Raw genomic sequence first — 18,098 nt, 5'->3', positions numbered from 1 at the left:
ATACCTGTTTAAATTTTTGCCCAGCTTTCTTTGATAAATATGTGGGCAGAAATGATGAAGACTTTTCGCTCAAAGGAACGTTAAACATGGGTGCTGGCAGCAGCCTAGATTTCCGTAGTTCCAACAATGGAAAACATTACAGAGCTTAAATTATGAGTCTGCAAGGGGAAGGAGGACCCTGAACATTTTTACTCCGTTCAAAGATGGACATGGAATGATCTCTCCTTACACCAGAGAAATATGTCATGATTTAAAGTTGGGTGTCATTACTTCTTATGGTGGTTCTTCTATCTGCCTTGACTTGTTTTAGATATGTCAAGTTATTATTATATTATTGTTGTTATTGTTCACTTATTCGGCTTACATAACGGTCTGAAAATCAATTAAAAATGTGTTTCTTTAAGCCAGGTGGGCCTCCCTGAAACTAGCCAAAAGACTCCAGTTAAAAGTGGCCACCAGACTACAAAGAGCTGAGGGAGACTTTACTTACTGTTTCAAAGGTATTTAGCATCATTAAGGGGAAGAAAGTATTGAAGTAGTCATTGTAATTATTAAAAGTGGCTGGAACAGAAGTCATAACAGACTGGAGGAGGTAAGCTGGTGGCCCAAACTGACTGAACTGTGCAAACATGTCATAGTTCCACTTCAGGATTTCTCTACTAAATATGGCAGGACTTCTCTGCTGGGCATTCATGCTGTTTGCTTGTGTGAAGCGTGGATTCATTTCATGCCAGGAAACAGGTCTGGAGGCAGGCAGCACCCCACCAGTATACACATTAGAGTTATTTTGCACATTTAGCAACTGAGGGACGTTGTTCGAATTCTGTGGTTGGAGAATGCTGTTCGGCATGGGGATTTGGGACTGTAATCCATTCCCCTTTGAGGTGGGGGGCATGAAGGAATATGATTTGCTCTTTGAAACTGCTGGGGGCTTTGGGATGCTCTCAAGCTCCTTGGTGAGGTTTGCGTTCCGGGAAGAAACACTGAACATTTTCATCGTGGAGAGCCTAGGGGGTGCAAGAGTCTTGGCAGACGCATTGTCTTGTGGGCCACCAGCAGAACAGCTTGCACCGTGAGCCTCTGCTTCAGCTGCTCTTTTAGAACCTGCTTCCTTGCATATCTCATTAGCATCCTGTAGTGGGCTTGCAGATACACTGACTTCCATGTGTGTGGGGTTACTGCCACTTTCTATTTGTGAACACAGCTCCATGTCCACTGGATCGGACTGTGTAAGAAACAAGTTGTCATCTTCAATGTTCTCATTCAATTGTGGCTCTCCCTCTTTCAAAGCCACATCCTCATCACAAGAGCTAGAGGAGGAATCGGTAGAGGTCAAGGGATTGGTTTTACTAGCTGTAGCTTCAAGGATTGAGGAACTTGGGTTTCCTCTTTGAGTGTGCTGACCCTTCTCTCTCTCTTTAGGCCTTGTCTGCCTATAGAACTGAAGTTCTTGGCAAGAAAGCATTTTTCTATTTTTAGTAGTTAGGTGTGAAGCATTTATTAGTTGTGATGTTCTTTTCTGTGCAACATCTACCCTGCCAGCAATTTCCCCATGACGACGCAACTCAGCAAGACTGTCCTGTGTGCGCTGAGATAGTTCAGCTGCTCTACGGACTTTCTTTGACAGGCCAAGATTCTCTGTCAGTGAGGTTGGGGGTGGAAAATGGTGGACTTTGGCAGGTGGGACCACAGTAGGAGTAGATCTTGCTGGTTCTGCCTGTGGTGGTGCCTTCTTTGGCTGAATAGTAGATTCTTTGACAGCAGATGCTGACTCTGAAGGAGCAGTAAGTGCTGATGGATCTATGTGTCTGGAACACCCTGCATCCATCCCTGTGGAAGTCGAGCAACACATTGCATTTCTGCTGCTAATGTTGACCTTCTGAGCCGGTGTATGAGGCTTTGTTTTAGTTTCACTGTTTTGCACAGGGTCCTCTTTTGCTTCTTCAGTGGCATTAAACCAATTAGGGTTCGACTCATAACCCCAGTAATTTATTTCCAAGTCAGTGGCTCTGTGGCCATTGTCTGTCTCCACTAAAAGGTTCTCCTCCTCTGTCGTTTCCTCATTAGTTTGGCTGTCCTGCCATTCTGAGTAAATTTCAGCTTCTGATTCGAACTCAAACAACTGTGATTCATGTTCCGCATTTGTTGGTGAGGAATTCATTGGCTCTTGCCCCTGTGCACTGGATTGCTTCTCATGGCGCACACATGTTGTATCTTTTCTGCTCTCTCTACTAGTGTTCCCTTGGTTTTCATCTTCTTCTGAAGAATCAGAAATAATAATTGTATGGATTGGTCCCTTTGCTGCCTTAGAAGGGTAGTCTTCACTGGAAGACTGAGATTGAACAGAGCCCATAACTTTCTTGCTGCTTTCCTGCCTAGAGTCAACGGGTGTTTCTTTGGTGGAAGCAATGAAGGTGCCTTTATTGAAGACTATGTTAATTTGGGAATCTGTTGCTGTGCTAGTTGAAGTGACAGCGACAGCTGCTTCAAATTCATTCGGCTGATTCCTCACCACAATGTCAAGTGGCATCTTCTCCTTCATGTCATCACTGCTGCCTTCTTCAGAATCCGACTGTCCTGTTTCAAAATGCACCAAATCGTCCTTGCATTTATTTTTCATACAGGCTGACGGACTAGGGAAAGACTTGCTTGAGCCTGCCCCCGATTTGCAGAGCAATGGATCTGATGTGTTGCCAGCGCTACCTGCAACAATATCACTCTTCGGCCCTTCCTGGCTTTTCCTTTGGTCTCTAACTGACTGCTCCTTCTTTGTTTTGGACTTCAGCATGGTGCTGCTGCTACACTTATTAAGCAGTTGTCTCAACTTTGCCTTGAACCTGGGGCTCAGAGGTCTCAGAGGTCTCAGAGGTTTCCTTTGGCTTGTAAGGTCATTCTGATCAACACTTTTCTCCAAAGCATCACTGCTGTCATCATTCTTTGTCATCAGAGGACTGGAAGCTCTGGGTCTCTCCACCCCTGACCAGATGTTCTCAACCTTTATGTCTATCCCTAGTATCTGGTGACAGCTCATGTTTTTTTGAACATACATGTATCTGTTTGCTAACATGGAGCCCTCTTGTACTTGGCCTTCTTGGCAGACTTCATCTTTCCTTGCTGCTGACAAGTGAGGTGGGTGCTCATTGCACATATTCACTGGATGCATGTCTTCCTGCCTTTCATTTACACCAATGGGAAAGCTCTCCACGATGGGGGAAGAAGGTCCTGATTTCATCCACATGGTCCTTATGATATGCTTCAGAGTACTCTGCAATTCTTGAGTCTGCTTGGGACTCAGCTCCAAGTTCATGCGGTTACGGAGAAGCAAGTTGAGTTCAAGAAAGAACTGCTTACAAACGGGAGTCTTCACATCATGTAAGCCTTCCTTCAGGATATTACGAATCAGTTTCATGCAGAAAGACTGCACAGACTCTGTTTCCAGAGATGGTGATGTAGCTGTGCTTATTAAGCAGCTCCTGGCCGCCCTTCTCTCGATGCCAGCCATGAACACTGCACGTGGAAGCTTGGCCCATGCTACCACTGTCCGCACCCATTTTTCCGCGCTGACCCACAGAGAACTGAGGCACTTTTTCTTAAGGTGGAGTTGAATCACGATCACCAGGACCCAAATAAAGAACTGAGATACTTTGTCATAAGATTCAGCAGAGTTCTCAGAGACATCCGTTTTTAAACACAGGTGGCTCATAACCTGTACGCTGTAGCCAATCCCCAGCTCCCTGAGGCCCATAAGGGAGTGGATGAAAGGGATAAGCCATAGAAATGTGCTGCTGTGCAACTGTATGTCTTGGCCAAAGTCAGCCTGGAATGCATCAATGAATGTTTTCATATCTTCATACAAGTCAGGGAAGTAATTAGGACAAGCAGCAGATTTCTGCCTGGTAACCTGAAACAAGAAGTCACTGTTTTAACAGCATGTTCTCCATTCCGCTGCCGCCCCCCGCCCCCTCCGCATATACAGATGCCATCCTCACGTGATTTTACTATGACAGGAAAGGGGGTTTGTTGCGCTTCAGATGTTGCTGGACTCAAAATTCCATCAGCCTCAGCCAGCATGGTCAATGATCAGAGACGATGGGAGTTGTAGCCTAGCATCATCCAGAGTGCAACAGGTCTACATTGTTTTAATGAAAAAAACAAAGTTTTCAGGAGGCTGAATTCTGTTGCCAGTAAGAAACCACCCTTCAAACGAACACCAGGATCCAGCCTTTGAAAATGAAAAATGTTTGTTCTAGAGGACAGATGTGGTTTGATTCTTCTCTCCAGCTATACTCTGGAGCTGCCCCCATAACCATATTTCAACCATGGAAGGAGACAATAAATTAGATCAACATGCAAGGTACCTTCTGTGGCTTTTCTAGGCGGTAGTCATACACCAGTTGGCTGCAGGTGACCATTTCATCTTCACAATCTGATAGCGGCACAGATCTAGTCCTTTGAAAACATTAAGAAAGCAAAGCATTTAAACCAAAAGCTATTTATTTAAATGTGTAGTTTACATCATTCTTAAAGCTCATGACTGCCGGGGGGGGGGGGGGGAGAGAGAACAGAAGAATATGTAATCAAGGTCAATGTTATTTCCTCCTCTGACCCTGAGTCCCAAAGACTATGCAAATAATTATAGTGTTACATTTGTCATAAAGAGTACTTAAATTGCTCTCAGACTTAAACTAACTGCCTTAGTGAAAGCTAATTCACTTAAGCCAGAGCGATCAGGATTTCACTCAAATTTAACTCTAAACCACAGATGGTTGAAAAGAAGAAATCTCCATTTTTCTTCATCTTGTTTGAATCCACTTTGAGCCTTTAGGACTCCATATTATGTATCCAGCATATGTGTATGAATATTAACTAAGCTCTTCTAGTAAGGAAAAAAACATTGTATTTAACTAAGAGGTTATGTGCACCTGGTACAATGAGGGAACGAACTCTGAAGGAAAGTAAGCAGATAATCAGTATGGCAATAGTGAAAGGACTGCTAAGCATAGCAGCACTTATATTTAACCTGATAAATGAATCACAGATAATGGAAAACAGATGTTGATAAACAGCTAATAAGAGAAATTAATCAAAAACACTCTTAAAAAAGGTTACCCTTAAAAAAATGTATAATAAGATGAGGAGGTTGAGATGGGCTAGACAGAAGAGCAAAAGGATCTCTGGTTGGTCTAGAATGGTGTCAATGAGTTGTAACTGTGATGGGAAAGTCTGCTGTAATCCTATGACTGGTGAAGTAGAAATAACGTTTGAAAGCCCCAAAACGCAGTCTTCTCCAGTATTTTTGAAGAGACTGACCCTATGTACATTTGTACTAATAAAGGCCTACTTTTCAACTGAAGCCTGTGTCTTTGGGGAGTTCAGTGGAGGGCGACCTCTGGTCAAACTCCTCTACTAATTTCTTTCCAGAGTTGGAACCCAGCTCAGCTGACTAACTACAGCTTGCTTTGGTTGATTCCAATCTGGCACTAAAATTTCTTGTAGGTTTATGAAACATGGCTTGTTTTAAGCTCTGTAGAAAGAAACTGGTTTGCTTGCTCATCTGTGAGACAACCTAAGGCACGTTGGAACAAACCATAGTTCACATACACACCATGGATGCACCATGATTTGTAAATGCAGGAAAGACAACCTCACTAAGTCATAGGCTCCTTAGGTGGCTTTGGAAGAAATACCACAACATCCACAAAATGGGCATGAGCAACATAGCTCATCCAATGATGTTAGATGGAAACTGTTCCACTGACATATTTTCTGCAGGAACCACATTTCATAAAATTAGAAAGTGTCACAATACATGAACACAACACAAATCCAATCAAGAAACTCATGATTAAAATCAATGTAGTAGTTAACTTTTTACAGATAACCATCCCTACAAAACACAATATATTTATAAAAACTAGTATTAGAACTAAAACAAAAAACAAAAACAAATTACAATTTAAACAGTGAGTGAGTTTTATTGGTAGGTATTTTAACTGGAACACTTGAAAATATTTTAAGCAAAGCCTTTAACTGATTTGCAGGTAACATTCAAACTATATCAAATATGTTTAATCTTAATCCAGTGGTAACTAATATAGTTACATGTTGATGCAAAATTCCCATCAGCCCCAGCCAGAACGGCCAATTGCTCAGCAAGAATTGAAGGATATCACACTGGCTTCCAAAATGCTGTATTATAAAAACTGTAATAAAAGGATAAAGGACTGACCTCTTGCACCTTTGGCGAATATTCTCTATTTCTTTATTATAACTCACGCTGTTGTTAATAGTTTGAAATGCCTCACTTGGATCAATGTGCTGCCCCCATACTTTGGACCCAAGCTTATCCAGGATCACCATGAAGCAGTGGAGTGCAGGCCAGAAGGGACTGTTACTTTCATCTGAAACAGACAAGTCAAAACACGCTGAGATGGGAAATAATATTTAGTCAATGAAAACACGTAAATTAAAAAATGAAAATGTTGAGTACATGGGGGGGGGGGGATAAAAACCCAGTATCAAGCAATACTGGAACTGCCATAAAATCAGTGAGCAAGTTTGTATTCAAATTATGTTTTACTCAGAGTAAACTTCAAATGAAATGAATGAACCTGGCTAAATTAAGGAACTGGCTTGATGCTGAATCCATGGGCAACCTGTAGTCCCTGCAAGTATTTCATGCTGCCTGCTGCAGCTGATCAACTGTCCTCTGGCAGCAAAATTTTGCTGCCTAGGGAGGTGGAATGCCCACATGTTTGGAGCAGGAGAGTACTACTGTATTAAACTGAACTGAGGAGAGAGTGTTTCAACACCAAACTAGAACGTATTCAATTAGAGAAAATACTAAAAAGCAGTGTATGCGTGCAACCACACAGCCAATTATGCAAACTACCCGAGGGTGCATAGGATCCCCTCCACCCCCTGCAGAAACTGGACCTTCACTGGTGCTCCAATGTCACATTTCCATGCCCGGGGGGTGGGGATCCTCGGATAGGATGTACCAAAGCTGCTCGAACATCCCTCAGGTTCATTCCCAGGTAAGGAACTCAATCAATCAATACCCCGCCCATCTGGCTGGGCTTCCCCAGCCACTCTGGGCAGCTCCCAACAGAATATTAAAAATAAAACAAAACACCAAACATTTAGAACTTCCCTAAACAGGGCTGCCTTCAGATGTCTTCTAAAGGTTGGAAAGTTGTTTATTCCCTTGACATCTGATGGGAGAGCATTCCACAGGGTGGGTTCCACTACTGAGAAGGCCCTCTGCCTGGTTCCCTGTAACCTCAATTCTCACAGTGAGGGAAGCACCAGAAGGCCCTCAGAGCTGGACCTCAGTGAACGAATTCCAGGAAGACAATACTTTTTATTAAATTTGCTGCAGTAAAGGACAATCCCATAGAATAGTGGGTACTGTGCTAATCACAGGTTTCAAGACAGCTTTTATACTTCTCCATACACCGCTTACATGGCGCTAAGTATATAACCAGTTCCACATGGTCCATTCTACATCAGCCATGACATGACACGCTGGTCAAGATTTTCCTACAAGTCATTTTACATAATAACCTTTTTTTTTTTTTTTTTTTTACATATCTAACCTTCCATCAGGACAGTAACATCAGGTTAATCTCTAAGCTAATCAAAGAGACATTCTTTCAATATTCCAAATTTTGATCTATATAGTTTTCTAATCTAAGCATGTTCAAGCTAACTAATAGTTTCCAAATAAGGATATGCACTGACTTATTCTACTAACATCCTTAATATCTTTTATTGCCAGTCCTCCCTGGTGGATGCACCTAATACATGTTCTTCAGTGATAGATGCGAGGTAGTTCTCCACCCAGTTGAACAATGTGTCACTTGCTGCATCAGTGTCTGAGAGATGTGCCTGTTCTAATCCAGCTTCTACCTAGGGTTTTAATAGGTCATAAGATTTTATGGTAACTATATTTGTAATGTATTTTTGTCGGTGTTTGTCCTTTGATGCTATGGCCTGTCGGCTACGCAAATAAAGTCTATTGATTGATTGATGTGCCTGTTCACCCTCTTCAAATTCAATATGGCCCTGAAATCTTCCTCCTCCTCCTTTGGGACTATGAAGATTATCGAGTAGCAGGGCATGGGCTCTATGGCATTGATGGATTATCAGCTGAATGGCTGCTAGGACCACATAGCGTTTTCTCCTTTTTGGACATGGGAGAAATGACAAAGTGGTTGTGAGGTAAGTGGGCAAAGTCCTGAATATCCCCTTCCCTCGTGGTTTGTAGAACCCACTGATCTGTTGTCATCTCCTTGCAGCAGGAGAAGAACTGTTACAGATGAACTAAACTGGAAGCTTAGGGAGTCAGGAGTAGAGATGGGAAGGCCTGGGGGGGGGGAAATTGGGGAGGAAACCCCAGTGTCCGTCCCCCCCTTTTTTCTGAAGCTGTTTTTTTCTAGGAAAATTGAAAAAAAAAAGTTTGATATAGTTTGAATATTCCACACACCTTTTTTGTTTTTTAAAAAAGCACTACTCAAAGAGTAGATCTTCTATGGAGCTAAAATATTGAAGTGGATCTTAACTTTATTTGCTGTTGGTGCTAAGGGGAAAATCTGATTATTTTTTATATTGATGGTTTCTTGCTTTTTTGTTGCTTTTGGGGGAAAGGGGGTGGTTACATGTTTTATTGCAAGCACAATACTTTTACCTACACTGTGTTTCACGCAATTTGTAAAACTACTCCACACTGAACTTTAATTTCCCCCCAAAAAAACTTCAATTTTTTTCTGGGGAAAAAGAGGAAAACTTCGAAATTTCTGGAAATTTTACATCTCTAGTCAGGACTAAGTTAACTTCTTGCCTCCCTGCTGATTCTGTCCAGTCTCTCTAGAACTGGGTGAGAACTGCTTCTGCTATTTGCCAGGGCTGGAATCTCTGCCCATTTCACTGGTACCGCTAGCTTCTACTGTCTCCGCGGCCATAGGCACCACCGGAAGGTCAAATGGAGTCTTATTATCATCCAAATTCTAGGAAATTAATCTGTGTCCTTGGCTGTCATTGTACCCACTGTATCGAACATACAGAGGTACGGTGGGGAACTCAGCATTTAGTCATAGTCTCAAGTTGAAAGGTATAAAACCTTTTAGGACCTGGGCCTACCTGGGCCTGAGGAGTGACTATCCCCAGGTACTGAGAACAGATGGAAAAGGTGCCAAAAGGGTTGAAGGACTGGAACAGTCCTTACTTTGGACACTCCCTTTGCCGCTGCCGCCACCACCACCAGCTCCTGTGTTCTTGGGCACAGTTATCTATCTTTAGGATCTTCAACAGGTGGGCAAAACTCTCAGCAGAAAACAAGCGTGAGGCCCTATTTCCCGCCAAAACCTGACGTACCTTGGGCACTGGAGGGCCAAGAAATGCCATCTGAGGGACTGGGACTAAACCAGCTCCTGCATCCTGGGCCAATGCCTGCCGGATTCACTGACAGAACTCAGTGTGGAGTGTTGTGCTGTCAATCACTAAATGACGGGGTGATGCAAGGCCCAGCAGCTGCTACAAAGCCTCAGCTTTCTCTGCTGGCTGTTCCTCTGCAGCCTCTGCTGGCTCCTGGGATGCAGTTCTTGGCAAGCTTGAGGGTACACTAAGGGAAACCACCCCACTGCTGTGGGTAGCCTCTGCTCCTCCGGCCTCCTCATCTGAGAAATTGGGCAAAAATGGAGGCTGCGAGCTCTCAGAGACGACTCATACCTTTTTGTTGTTGAATTCTGTAATTAAATGCGCCTCAAGGAAAGGAAAGCTTCTCCTCAAGCAGCAAACGGCAGCAGCGTAGAGCTGCGACCTGGGCCTGCACAGTAGCAAGGCAGGAAGGAAAGGAAGCAATGCTGTCCCACTGAGGTAAGATCTGTCTAATCTACATATTCCTGCCTGTGGAGCAAGTGTGGAATGGGGGGGGGGGCAATCCATGTGAGGATTCCCTCTCTGCTGCAGGAAAATGCCATTCAACACAACAGTGCTTATCAGCAAACAACAGTAAGAATAAAGGTCTGCAAACCTAATGGCTTTATCAACTGTGCTGAAAGAAGATATTACATTGCAGGTAAATGTGAGCCAAAGCACATTGGGGGGGTGTAATGTTTTTAAACTGAATTTCTCATGTAGCAACCAAAACAGAAGTATTATGGATAAAGGAAGGCAAGTTACAGATATCAATTTATGCAATTTCAGTTGGATATGAGGTGCATCCAAACAGATTTCTGTTCCTCCTCAGAAGAAATGACACCTAATTCTCCAAAAAGAAACCCCCTAAAACCCATTTGGTGATATCAAACTTCAGTTAATAATCTAGACACCAATGAAATCAATGAACTTTCATTAACCAATGTGTCTAAACTATGACTTAGTTAGATCTCACCTAATAACTGCAAAACACATAAGAAAAACAAAACTTCAATGACATTTGAGGTCTTTTTTTTATAAGCATAGAAACTAGTGATCAGCCATCATGCACTATAGCATTTGAACATTAAATAATTTATTTGACATACAAGTTTTATGGCTATTCAGACTATTTTTAATTTACTTTTATCACTGCCCTAAAAGATTATTAATTAATTACCATCTGAGTCTTTCTTAAGGGTGTTTATTATGCATTGCATAAAGTCATTCTGTTTGTTTGGGCCAAGCAACAATGAATCCATGGCTTGCTCATCCAGCACCAGCAGCACCATACATATACCTACAACAATGAAAATTAGAAAGTTCAGAAACTGTCACTGGGCATTGCCTTAACTCCCAATCTTAATCCATAAACAAACTAAAACCTACTTAATGTAATTGCACCTGCTTGCAGTCCTCTCAAACTTTAGACTGTTTGTGTCCTCCAGAGTTTGGGAACACACCATCCCTGGCAATAGGCCATATTGACTGGGGCTTAAGGAGGTGGGGTCCAGCAACATATGAGGAGCACCATGTTAGCTACCCCTGCTTTACATTACGCATCCCTTGGGATAGGAACCTACATTTTAGAATTTAGCAAGGTTGCACATACATGGATGGGATGGTTTAATTAAAAATAATGATATATACAACTGTTAAGCGCCACAAAGTCAATGATAAGGAAGCAAAGTTTTAATTCTAAATGGAACAGGAGGAAAAGGAGCCTGGCAACACCTTAAAGGAGGGTGGGCAAACCTGTGGCCCTTCACGTGTTATTGGTATACAACTCCCATCAGCCCCAGCTGGCATGTCAAAAAATAAGAGGATGAGAAACATACTCCAGAAACATCTGGAAGGCCAGAGATGAACTGGGTGTGGGGAGAGAAGGCTAATAGGTTTATTGTGGCACCTGATTTCATGGATGAGGGCTGGAATACACCCCCTGGAGACAGATGCTGCCCCCGTCAATGTGAACTATTAGCTGGATAGAAGGTAGCTTCGTGTGTGTGTGTGTGTGTGTGTGTGTGTGTGTGTTAGGGAGGGACAGAGGCAGAGGCTGTGTGTATGGTGGTCGCACCCACTTTCACCCCGTACCCGTTTTGGGAGCACTGCTAGCATGAGGCCCTCCGAGCATTCGTTATGAGCCAATGTGGCTCTTACCCAAAAGGAGAGAAAAAATTTAGCTATTCCTGCTGTACCACAATGCTACCATGCCCAGTGGAATGGGGCATGCCAAATCCCTTTACCCTTCAGACCATCTCAGCTGCTTCTACTCACCTAGCCAGTAGTTTTTGTAACTGGTAATATCGTACAGGTGGTCAGGCAACAAGATGAGATTACCCTTCTCAACAGTTGTGGGGTTATAAACATAAGCGTTTTCAAAGAGGTTCAGCTCTATAACTCTGAGCAAGCAATTTAGCACTTCCTGTATGTCATAGTAATCGTCCCTGTCCACCTTTCCCAGACTCTTGGCTGTCATAATGGCCCATCGACGAATCTGTGGGTTTGAAGGGACATTATTAATTACTATGGTAAGGAATCAGAGCAGTCATTGTTATGGAAAGTGGAGCAGAAGCCAAGTTGGTGTGAAAGACAACTGTTACCAAGTCTAACCTAAAGGTTCACATTCCAAACCAGACAGTGTAGATATGTTTCAGGGAAAACTTACTTGAAGGCCGTGGACTTCTCCACAGCCTCCTCACTTACCAATCATCCCAGAAAATGAGGGACAGGGATATTTTAACAACCACCTATCAAAAACAAATAAAAAACCTGGGTGGAATCACTAAAAATAGAACTGTGTTAATAACAGTGTAGAACAACTAGGATGTTACTTTAGGTTGAATCCAGTGTCAGTCCTATGCAGAGCAGGCCCATTGAAATTGATGGGCATGACTAACTTAGACTGTTAACATCAATGAATCTCTTCTAAGTAGAAGTTAGATAGAAGTCTTTTTTTATACCTCACCCTTTAGCCAAAAGAGAATTCAGAGATACTTACAAAAGTTAAGTTTGTATATTTCTTCTCACACAGGGTAGCCCCCCAAGGGTCTTAACCAGGCAAAGATTTCTGTTGCCAGGCCCTCAGCCTGATGAAAAGAACAAGCTTCCTATAAAGGTTTGGCTGCCTCAATATTGCATTAATGCAATGTGCTCTGTGTCGGGCTTTCCTTGTGCTGCTGTTAGTGCAGAATGGTGCATCATGGCTGCTGACAGGTGTGAGACCTTGTCAGCATATAACACACATGCTCACAGACCAACCTGTTGGTTTGTTACCAGGCCAAGTTCAAGGTGTTTCTATTAATATATAAAACACAAAACAGCTTGTTTGTTATTTCCTAGAACTATGAAGGAAAGCATTGTTGGAACTGTTGTTTTCTCAAACTTGTTAATGTAATTTGAAAAATACAGATTTGTGTCAGGCTTTTGACAAAGTCTCCCATTATATACTTGTGAAGAAGCTGATAAAATGTGGGCTGGACAAGGTAACAGTTAGGTGGATTTGCAGCAGGCCGAATAACTGAACTCAAAGAGTGCTCAATAATGGTTCCTCATCATTCTGGAAAGAAGTGACAAATAGGGTGTCACAGAGTTCTGTCCTGGGCTTGTTGTTCAATGTCTTTATAAATGAATTGGAAGAAAGAATTGAGGGGCTGCTCATCCAATTTGCAGATGACACCAAACTGGGAAGGGTAGTTAATGCCACTTAAAAAGAATCAAAATTCAAGAGGACCTTAACAGATTGGAGAACTGGGTCCAAACTTCCAAAATGAATTTCAGTAGGGACAAGTGTAAGGTTCTTCCTGCACTTTAGGCAGGAAGAACCAGCTGCACAAATATATGATGGAAGGACACCTGGCTTGCCAGTGGTACATATCTAGGGGTCTTAGTAGACCACGAGTTTAACATGACTCAGTACTGTGATTCAGCAGAACAAAGAGGGAATACTGTTCTAGACTACATCAACAGAAGTGTAGTGTTCAATTCAAGGGAAGTACAGGCACAACTCTATTCTCCCTTAGTTAGACTACAACTGGAATATTGCGTCCAGTTCTGGGCACCACAATTTAAAAAGGATATTGACAAGCTGAAATGTATACAGAGGGCAACCAAGATGATCAAGGGTCTGGAAATCAAGCCTTATAAGGAGTGGTTGAAGTAGCTGGGTATGTTTAGCTTGGACAAGAGGAGACAGGAGAGATGATAGTCATCTTCAAATATCTTAGGGGCTGTCATGTGGGAGCTGGAGCAAGCTTGTTTTCTCCTGCTTGGAGAACTTGTACCAATGACTTCAATTCACAAGAAATGAGATTCTGACTAAACATAAGGAAGAACTTTCTAGCAGTGAGAGCTGTTTGACAGTGGAAGAGACTCCCTTGGGAGTTGGTGGACTCTCCTTCCTTGGAGGTTTTTAAACAGATTGGATGTCCACCTGTCATGGATGCTTTAGCTGAAATTGCTGCATTGCAGGGGGTTGGACTAGGTGACGCTTGGAGTCCCTTCCAACTCTACAATTCTATGCATAAGGACTTTCTTTCATTTGACCAATGGTTAAGGCAGTTTAATCCTACATTTAAGCCTGGGAAGCAAAACTGAAAACGTAGAAGAAAATTAAAGCAGCTCACCGTTTCATTAGAGTGTACCATGAGCAAATAGACCCCTGGGTGTTTCCCAAGCACCTGGCAGGGGTAGTTGATTGCCTCCATTTTGCAAATCGCATCTACAAACAGCATGCCTACAATTCAAAAAAAGAGAACACAAAGTGTTAGGGCCTCTGGAATAACCATAATTTGAAGGGAAATGATCCTTGCATAAGATGAAAGCCATTTTCAAAGATCCATAGAACAGGAATGGACTCTGTGGAACCCTCTGCATAGTGTTCAGATCAACACTATGCAGAGGGTTTTATCCTATAAAGCTTCTTAAGGGAGATACCTGTCTGGCATTTTCATGAAACACGCCCCCCCCACACACACATACAAAGGAGAGATTTGGTAAACCTTCCCTAGGCACCTTGTTACTATATGGCTGGGCCAAAACAAACCCACAGCTTGTCCTTCCAGCAAAGTTAATACACAGGTTCCTGCAACAAAAAGAATTCTACCCTCCTGTTCTTAGTAAACAGCAGGGATGCATGTCTTGAAGAAGTCAAGTGAGCAACACCACCCAGGCCACAATTTCTGATCACTTGTGATGGCAGCAGAATATACATAATATAGTAATAAGAATTTTGTGTACAAGATTTTCTGAGGAGCGAAATAGTACAAAAAAGCCCAATCAACATACCACCTCCTGGTGTATCCTGAGAATGCAACCACTAAGTGATTTGTCACAACCTGTTTCAGTAGCTGCTTTCAAAAACTGTAGCTACTATGCAAGGGAGAACCAGATCAAGTTCAGGTGCCTCAAGATACTCACTGAGGTGTTTATGAAGCAACAGGTAGGGGTATTTCAGTATTTCCAACAATGGCACTCTAAGTTTTTTCTCGATGTCAGAATCCAGGCATTGCACCTTTCCCCCCTCATCACAGTCCAGCGAATTGCTGTCATCATCTTCCTTCGGCATTGATTTCTCAAAATGGGCAATAAGACGAGTGGTTTCAATATTCCACAGGCTCTGTAATTAGAAAATAAATTAACTACAGAATTCTAGAACAGAGATTGCAGTAACTACCTCTGCTGCCCTAAAAAGATGTTAGCTGAAAATAGAATCTACAGAATATTATTTATTTTAAAACATTCCCACTCTTCATCCCAAAAGGGTCCCAGATCACCAGACATGGCTGCAGTGAAACACTTAAAAGATCTAAAAACAATTCCAAAGGAGAAACAGACTGGGAAAGATCTCTATTTAAAAGGCTTAAATGGGCAAGTAGTAGCAACCGGAAAGGATTTTTTTTTTTTAATGTATCACAAACAATGACTGCATTCCAGGATATGGAAGTATAACTCACAATGATATAGCATAAATGAAATCAAAACTACATTATGTAAAATTACATATTCTTGAGACAATTCTGCCCCTTGTCTTTCCAAGTAATGGAGAAAAAGAAAAATATTACAGTTACCTATTCATAACAGGAGTTCAAGAAATAGATTTGTACAATCTCAGGTGTAAATTAGCATAAATCAGTCCAGTGTAGGAAACCCAGGAAAAATTAATCGGGTGAAAAACAGTAACTAAAAGTTAAAATATTTTTGTTTGAGCTTCACCAGAGAACAAAGGAAATAAAATGGAGAAGATGGCAATGGGCAAAGCTACTTGTCCTTGAGCTCTGTGGTCTGTTTTAATTAGTTTTTATTTTGAGCAGTATTGAAGCCAGTTAGCCCAGGTGTTAATGCTAATAGCAACATACAGGCAAGGAACGTATCTGCACAGGCTGCAAAAAAGAAGATGATAAAATTGCTATAAATTGTTGTGATTTGGACGTTTAATTTGAAATTAAGCTGGAATTTAGTTTGTTGGTGTCTCTGGCAACTTCTTTCTGACATGGATGTTAGCTCATATAAATTCAAAAGGTCAAAAGTTAAGTGAGTTTCAATGCAGGAGCACAACCTATTTTTTATTCCCCAGCAACCCAAAAACACATTTGTTCTCTATAACCTCAAATTCCTGACTGTCTAAAGACTGTCTCAAGATTTCCTATGTATTTTGAGGAGACTGGTGATGCTTAACAGGAATCACCTCAGCCATGTATCTTCTTGACATTGGACTATTATTCCATAGCTGGTTCCATAGGTAAAGGTAAAGGTACCCCTGCCCGTACGGGCCAGTCGTGTCCGACTCCAGGGTTGTGCGCCCATCTCACTTAAGAGGCCGGGGGCCAGCACTGTCCAGAGACACTTCCGGGTCACGTGGCCAGCATGACGAAGCTGCTCTGGCGAGCCGACACCAGCGCAGCACACGGAAACGCCGTTTACCTTCCCGCTATAAAGCGGTACCTATTTATCTACTTGCACTTAGGGGTGGTTTCAAACTGCTAGGTGGACAGGAGCTGGGACTGAAAGACGGGAGCTCACCCCGCCGCGGGGATTCGAACCGCCGACCATATGATCGGCAAGTCCTAGGCACTGAGGTTTTACCCACAGCGCCACCCGCGTCCCTAGCTGGTTCCATAGCTGGGCCAAAAGCCTAGCCCCCCATCCTGTATTTTCCCACATCTGAAAACTGAGGCTGAGAGAAATCAGGAGGGACAGCCCTGTATGTAAACCAAGTTTCTAAACTCAGCTTTTGCCCATTCCTACCATGTGTCTCCATGTTTCCCTATAAACCTTTGCTTCCCTCACCCCCAAATACATGTGGATTCCACCCCAAAGAGGTCCAGACTGAGGGCCTGCAGCCTAGGGCTAGAGCAGCTGCTTTGCATGCAGAAGGTTCCAGGTTCAGTCCCCAGTGGCATCTCCAGGCAGGGCTGGGAGAAACTCCCTGTCTAAAACCCTGGAGAGCAGCTGCTGGTTGGTGTACACAATACTGAGCTACAGAGACCAGTGATCCAACTGGTAGCTGCAGGGGAGATTTTTTAATTAAGAAAATAGACTTAAAAGTTATGGGAGCACAGAAATGTTGCAAATGGAGAGTCAAAGCAGGATGGAGCTCAGGATTAGCAAATAGTGTTGTACATTGATTGTATTCAGGAGCCAGCCAAAACATATCCTTGGCCATTTTTAGTTCTCAGCCACACTTGAATTATCAATGACTGTTTATATTTCTCCACTGTGCTGTGCCAGTTCTCAGAAAAGATTATATGGCCCTGTTTCTGGAAGGTCAGGGCAAAAGATAACAGGTCATTTTATAAGTCGGGGCCACTGACAAGGCTAAGTAATGCTGAAAGGATGTGTAAGTTTTAAGTCACGCAGAAAAGGAAGCAATACAACAGAAATGCTAAATGCTGGCAGATACAAGAAATACAAAAACTGCATCAATAACCCTCAATGCCTTATGGCACCTAAAGACCAATAAATTTGTTTTAAAAAGGTAAAGGTACCCCTGCCCGTACGGGCCAGTCGTGTCCGACTCTAGGGTTGCTCGCTTATCTCGCTTAAGAGGCCAGGAGCCGGCGCCGTCCAAAGACACTTCCGGGTCACGTGGCCAGCGTGACGAAGCTGCAGCTGGCAAGCCAGCACCAGCGCAGCACACAGAAATGCCGTTTACCTTCCCGCTATAAAGCGGTACCTATTTATCTACTTGCACTTAGGGGTGCTTTCGAACTGCTAGGTGGGCAGGAGCTGGGACCGAACGATGGGAGCTCACCCCGCCGCGGGGATTTGAACCGCCGACCTTACGATCAGCAAGTCCTAGGCACTGAGGTTTTACCCACAGCGCCACCCGCGTCCCTTGAATTTGTTGTTTAGGCTGCAATAAATTAACATGGCAACCTCTCTGGAAATCGTCCATTACATGAGAAAGAAAAATCCAAGCACATAAAAACAAATCTACAGTGCAACCACATTTGGGATACTGTGCACAGTTCGGGTTGTCTCAGCTCAAATTCTCATACTGCGGAGTTGGAAAATGCTCAGACAATGACAACTAAAGTGATCAAGGTGATGGAGCAATTCCCTTATGAAGAAAGGATGCAAAATTTGGGACTTTTTAGTTTAGAGAAAAGATGGCAGAAGTATATAAAATTATGCATGGCATAAAAAAGAGGGGGAGAAATGCAAGAAGAGAGCTGAAGCCC

General features: G+C 42.9%; 1 protein-coding gene across 4 annotated transcripts in view; it reads right to left on the bottom strand.

Moving 5' to 3' along the window:
- LOC308468420 (putative helicase senataxin) overlaps positions 1-18,098 on the bottom strand; it is a 54,078-nt gene that overhangs the window by 24,624 nt on the left and 11,356 nt on the right. For 2 of the 4 annotated variants that reach the window (XM_080990576.1, XM_080990575.1), the window contains exons 3-9: positions 14,836-15,034; positions 14,043-14,152; positions 11,695-11,914; positions 10,598-10,717; positions 6,230-6,401; positions 4,359-4,449; positions 491-3,901 (exon numbers count right to left, since the gene is read on the bottom strand). In XM_080990576.1, the coding sequence (XP_080846702.1) occupies positions 491-3,901; positions 4,359-4,449; positions 6,230-6,401; positions 10,598-10,717; positions 11,695-11,914; positions 14,043-14,152; positions 14,836-15,034 (4,323 nt within the window). Of the gene's footprint in view, positions 1-490; positions 3,902-4,358; positions 4,450-6,229; positions 6,402-9,141; positions 9,288-9,375; positions 9,675-10,597; positions 10,718-11,694; positions 11,915-14,042; positions 14,153-14,835; positions 15,035-18,098 lie in introns of those variants that run through there. The other 2 variants (XM_080990577.1, XM_080990578.1) reach the window with 2 other exon arrangements.

The sequence above is a fragment of the Podarcis pityusensis genome (assembly GCF_964106645.2).
Source record: "Podarcis pityusensis genome assembly, chromosome: Z".
NCBI classification, from domain to species: domain Eukaryota; kingdom Metazoa; phylum Chordata; class Lepidosauria; order Squamata; family Lacertidae; genus Podarcis; species Podarcis pityusensis.
Note: the sequence above shows the minus strand (reverse complement) of the source record. Positions and strands in the feature narration are given on the sequence as shown.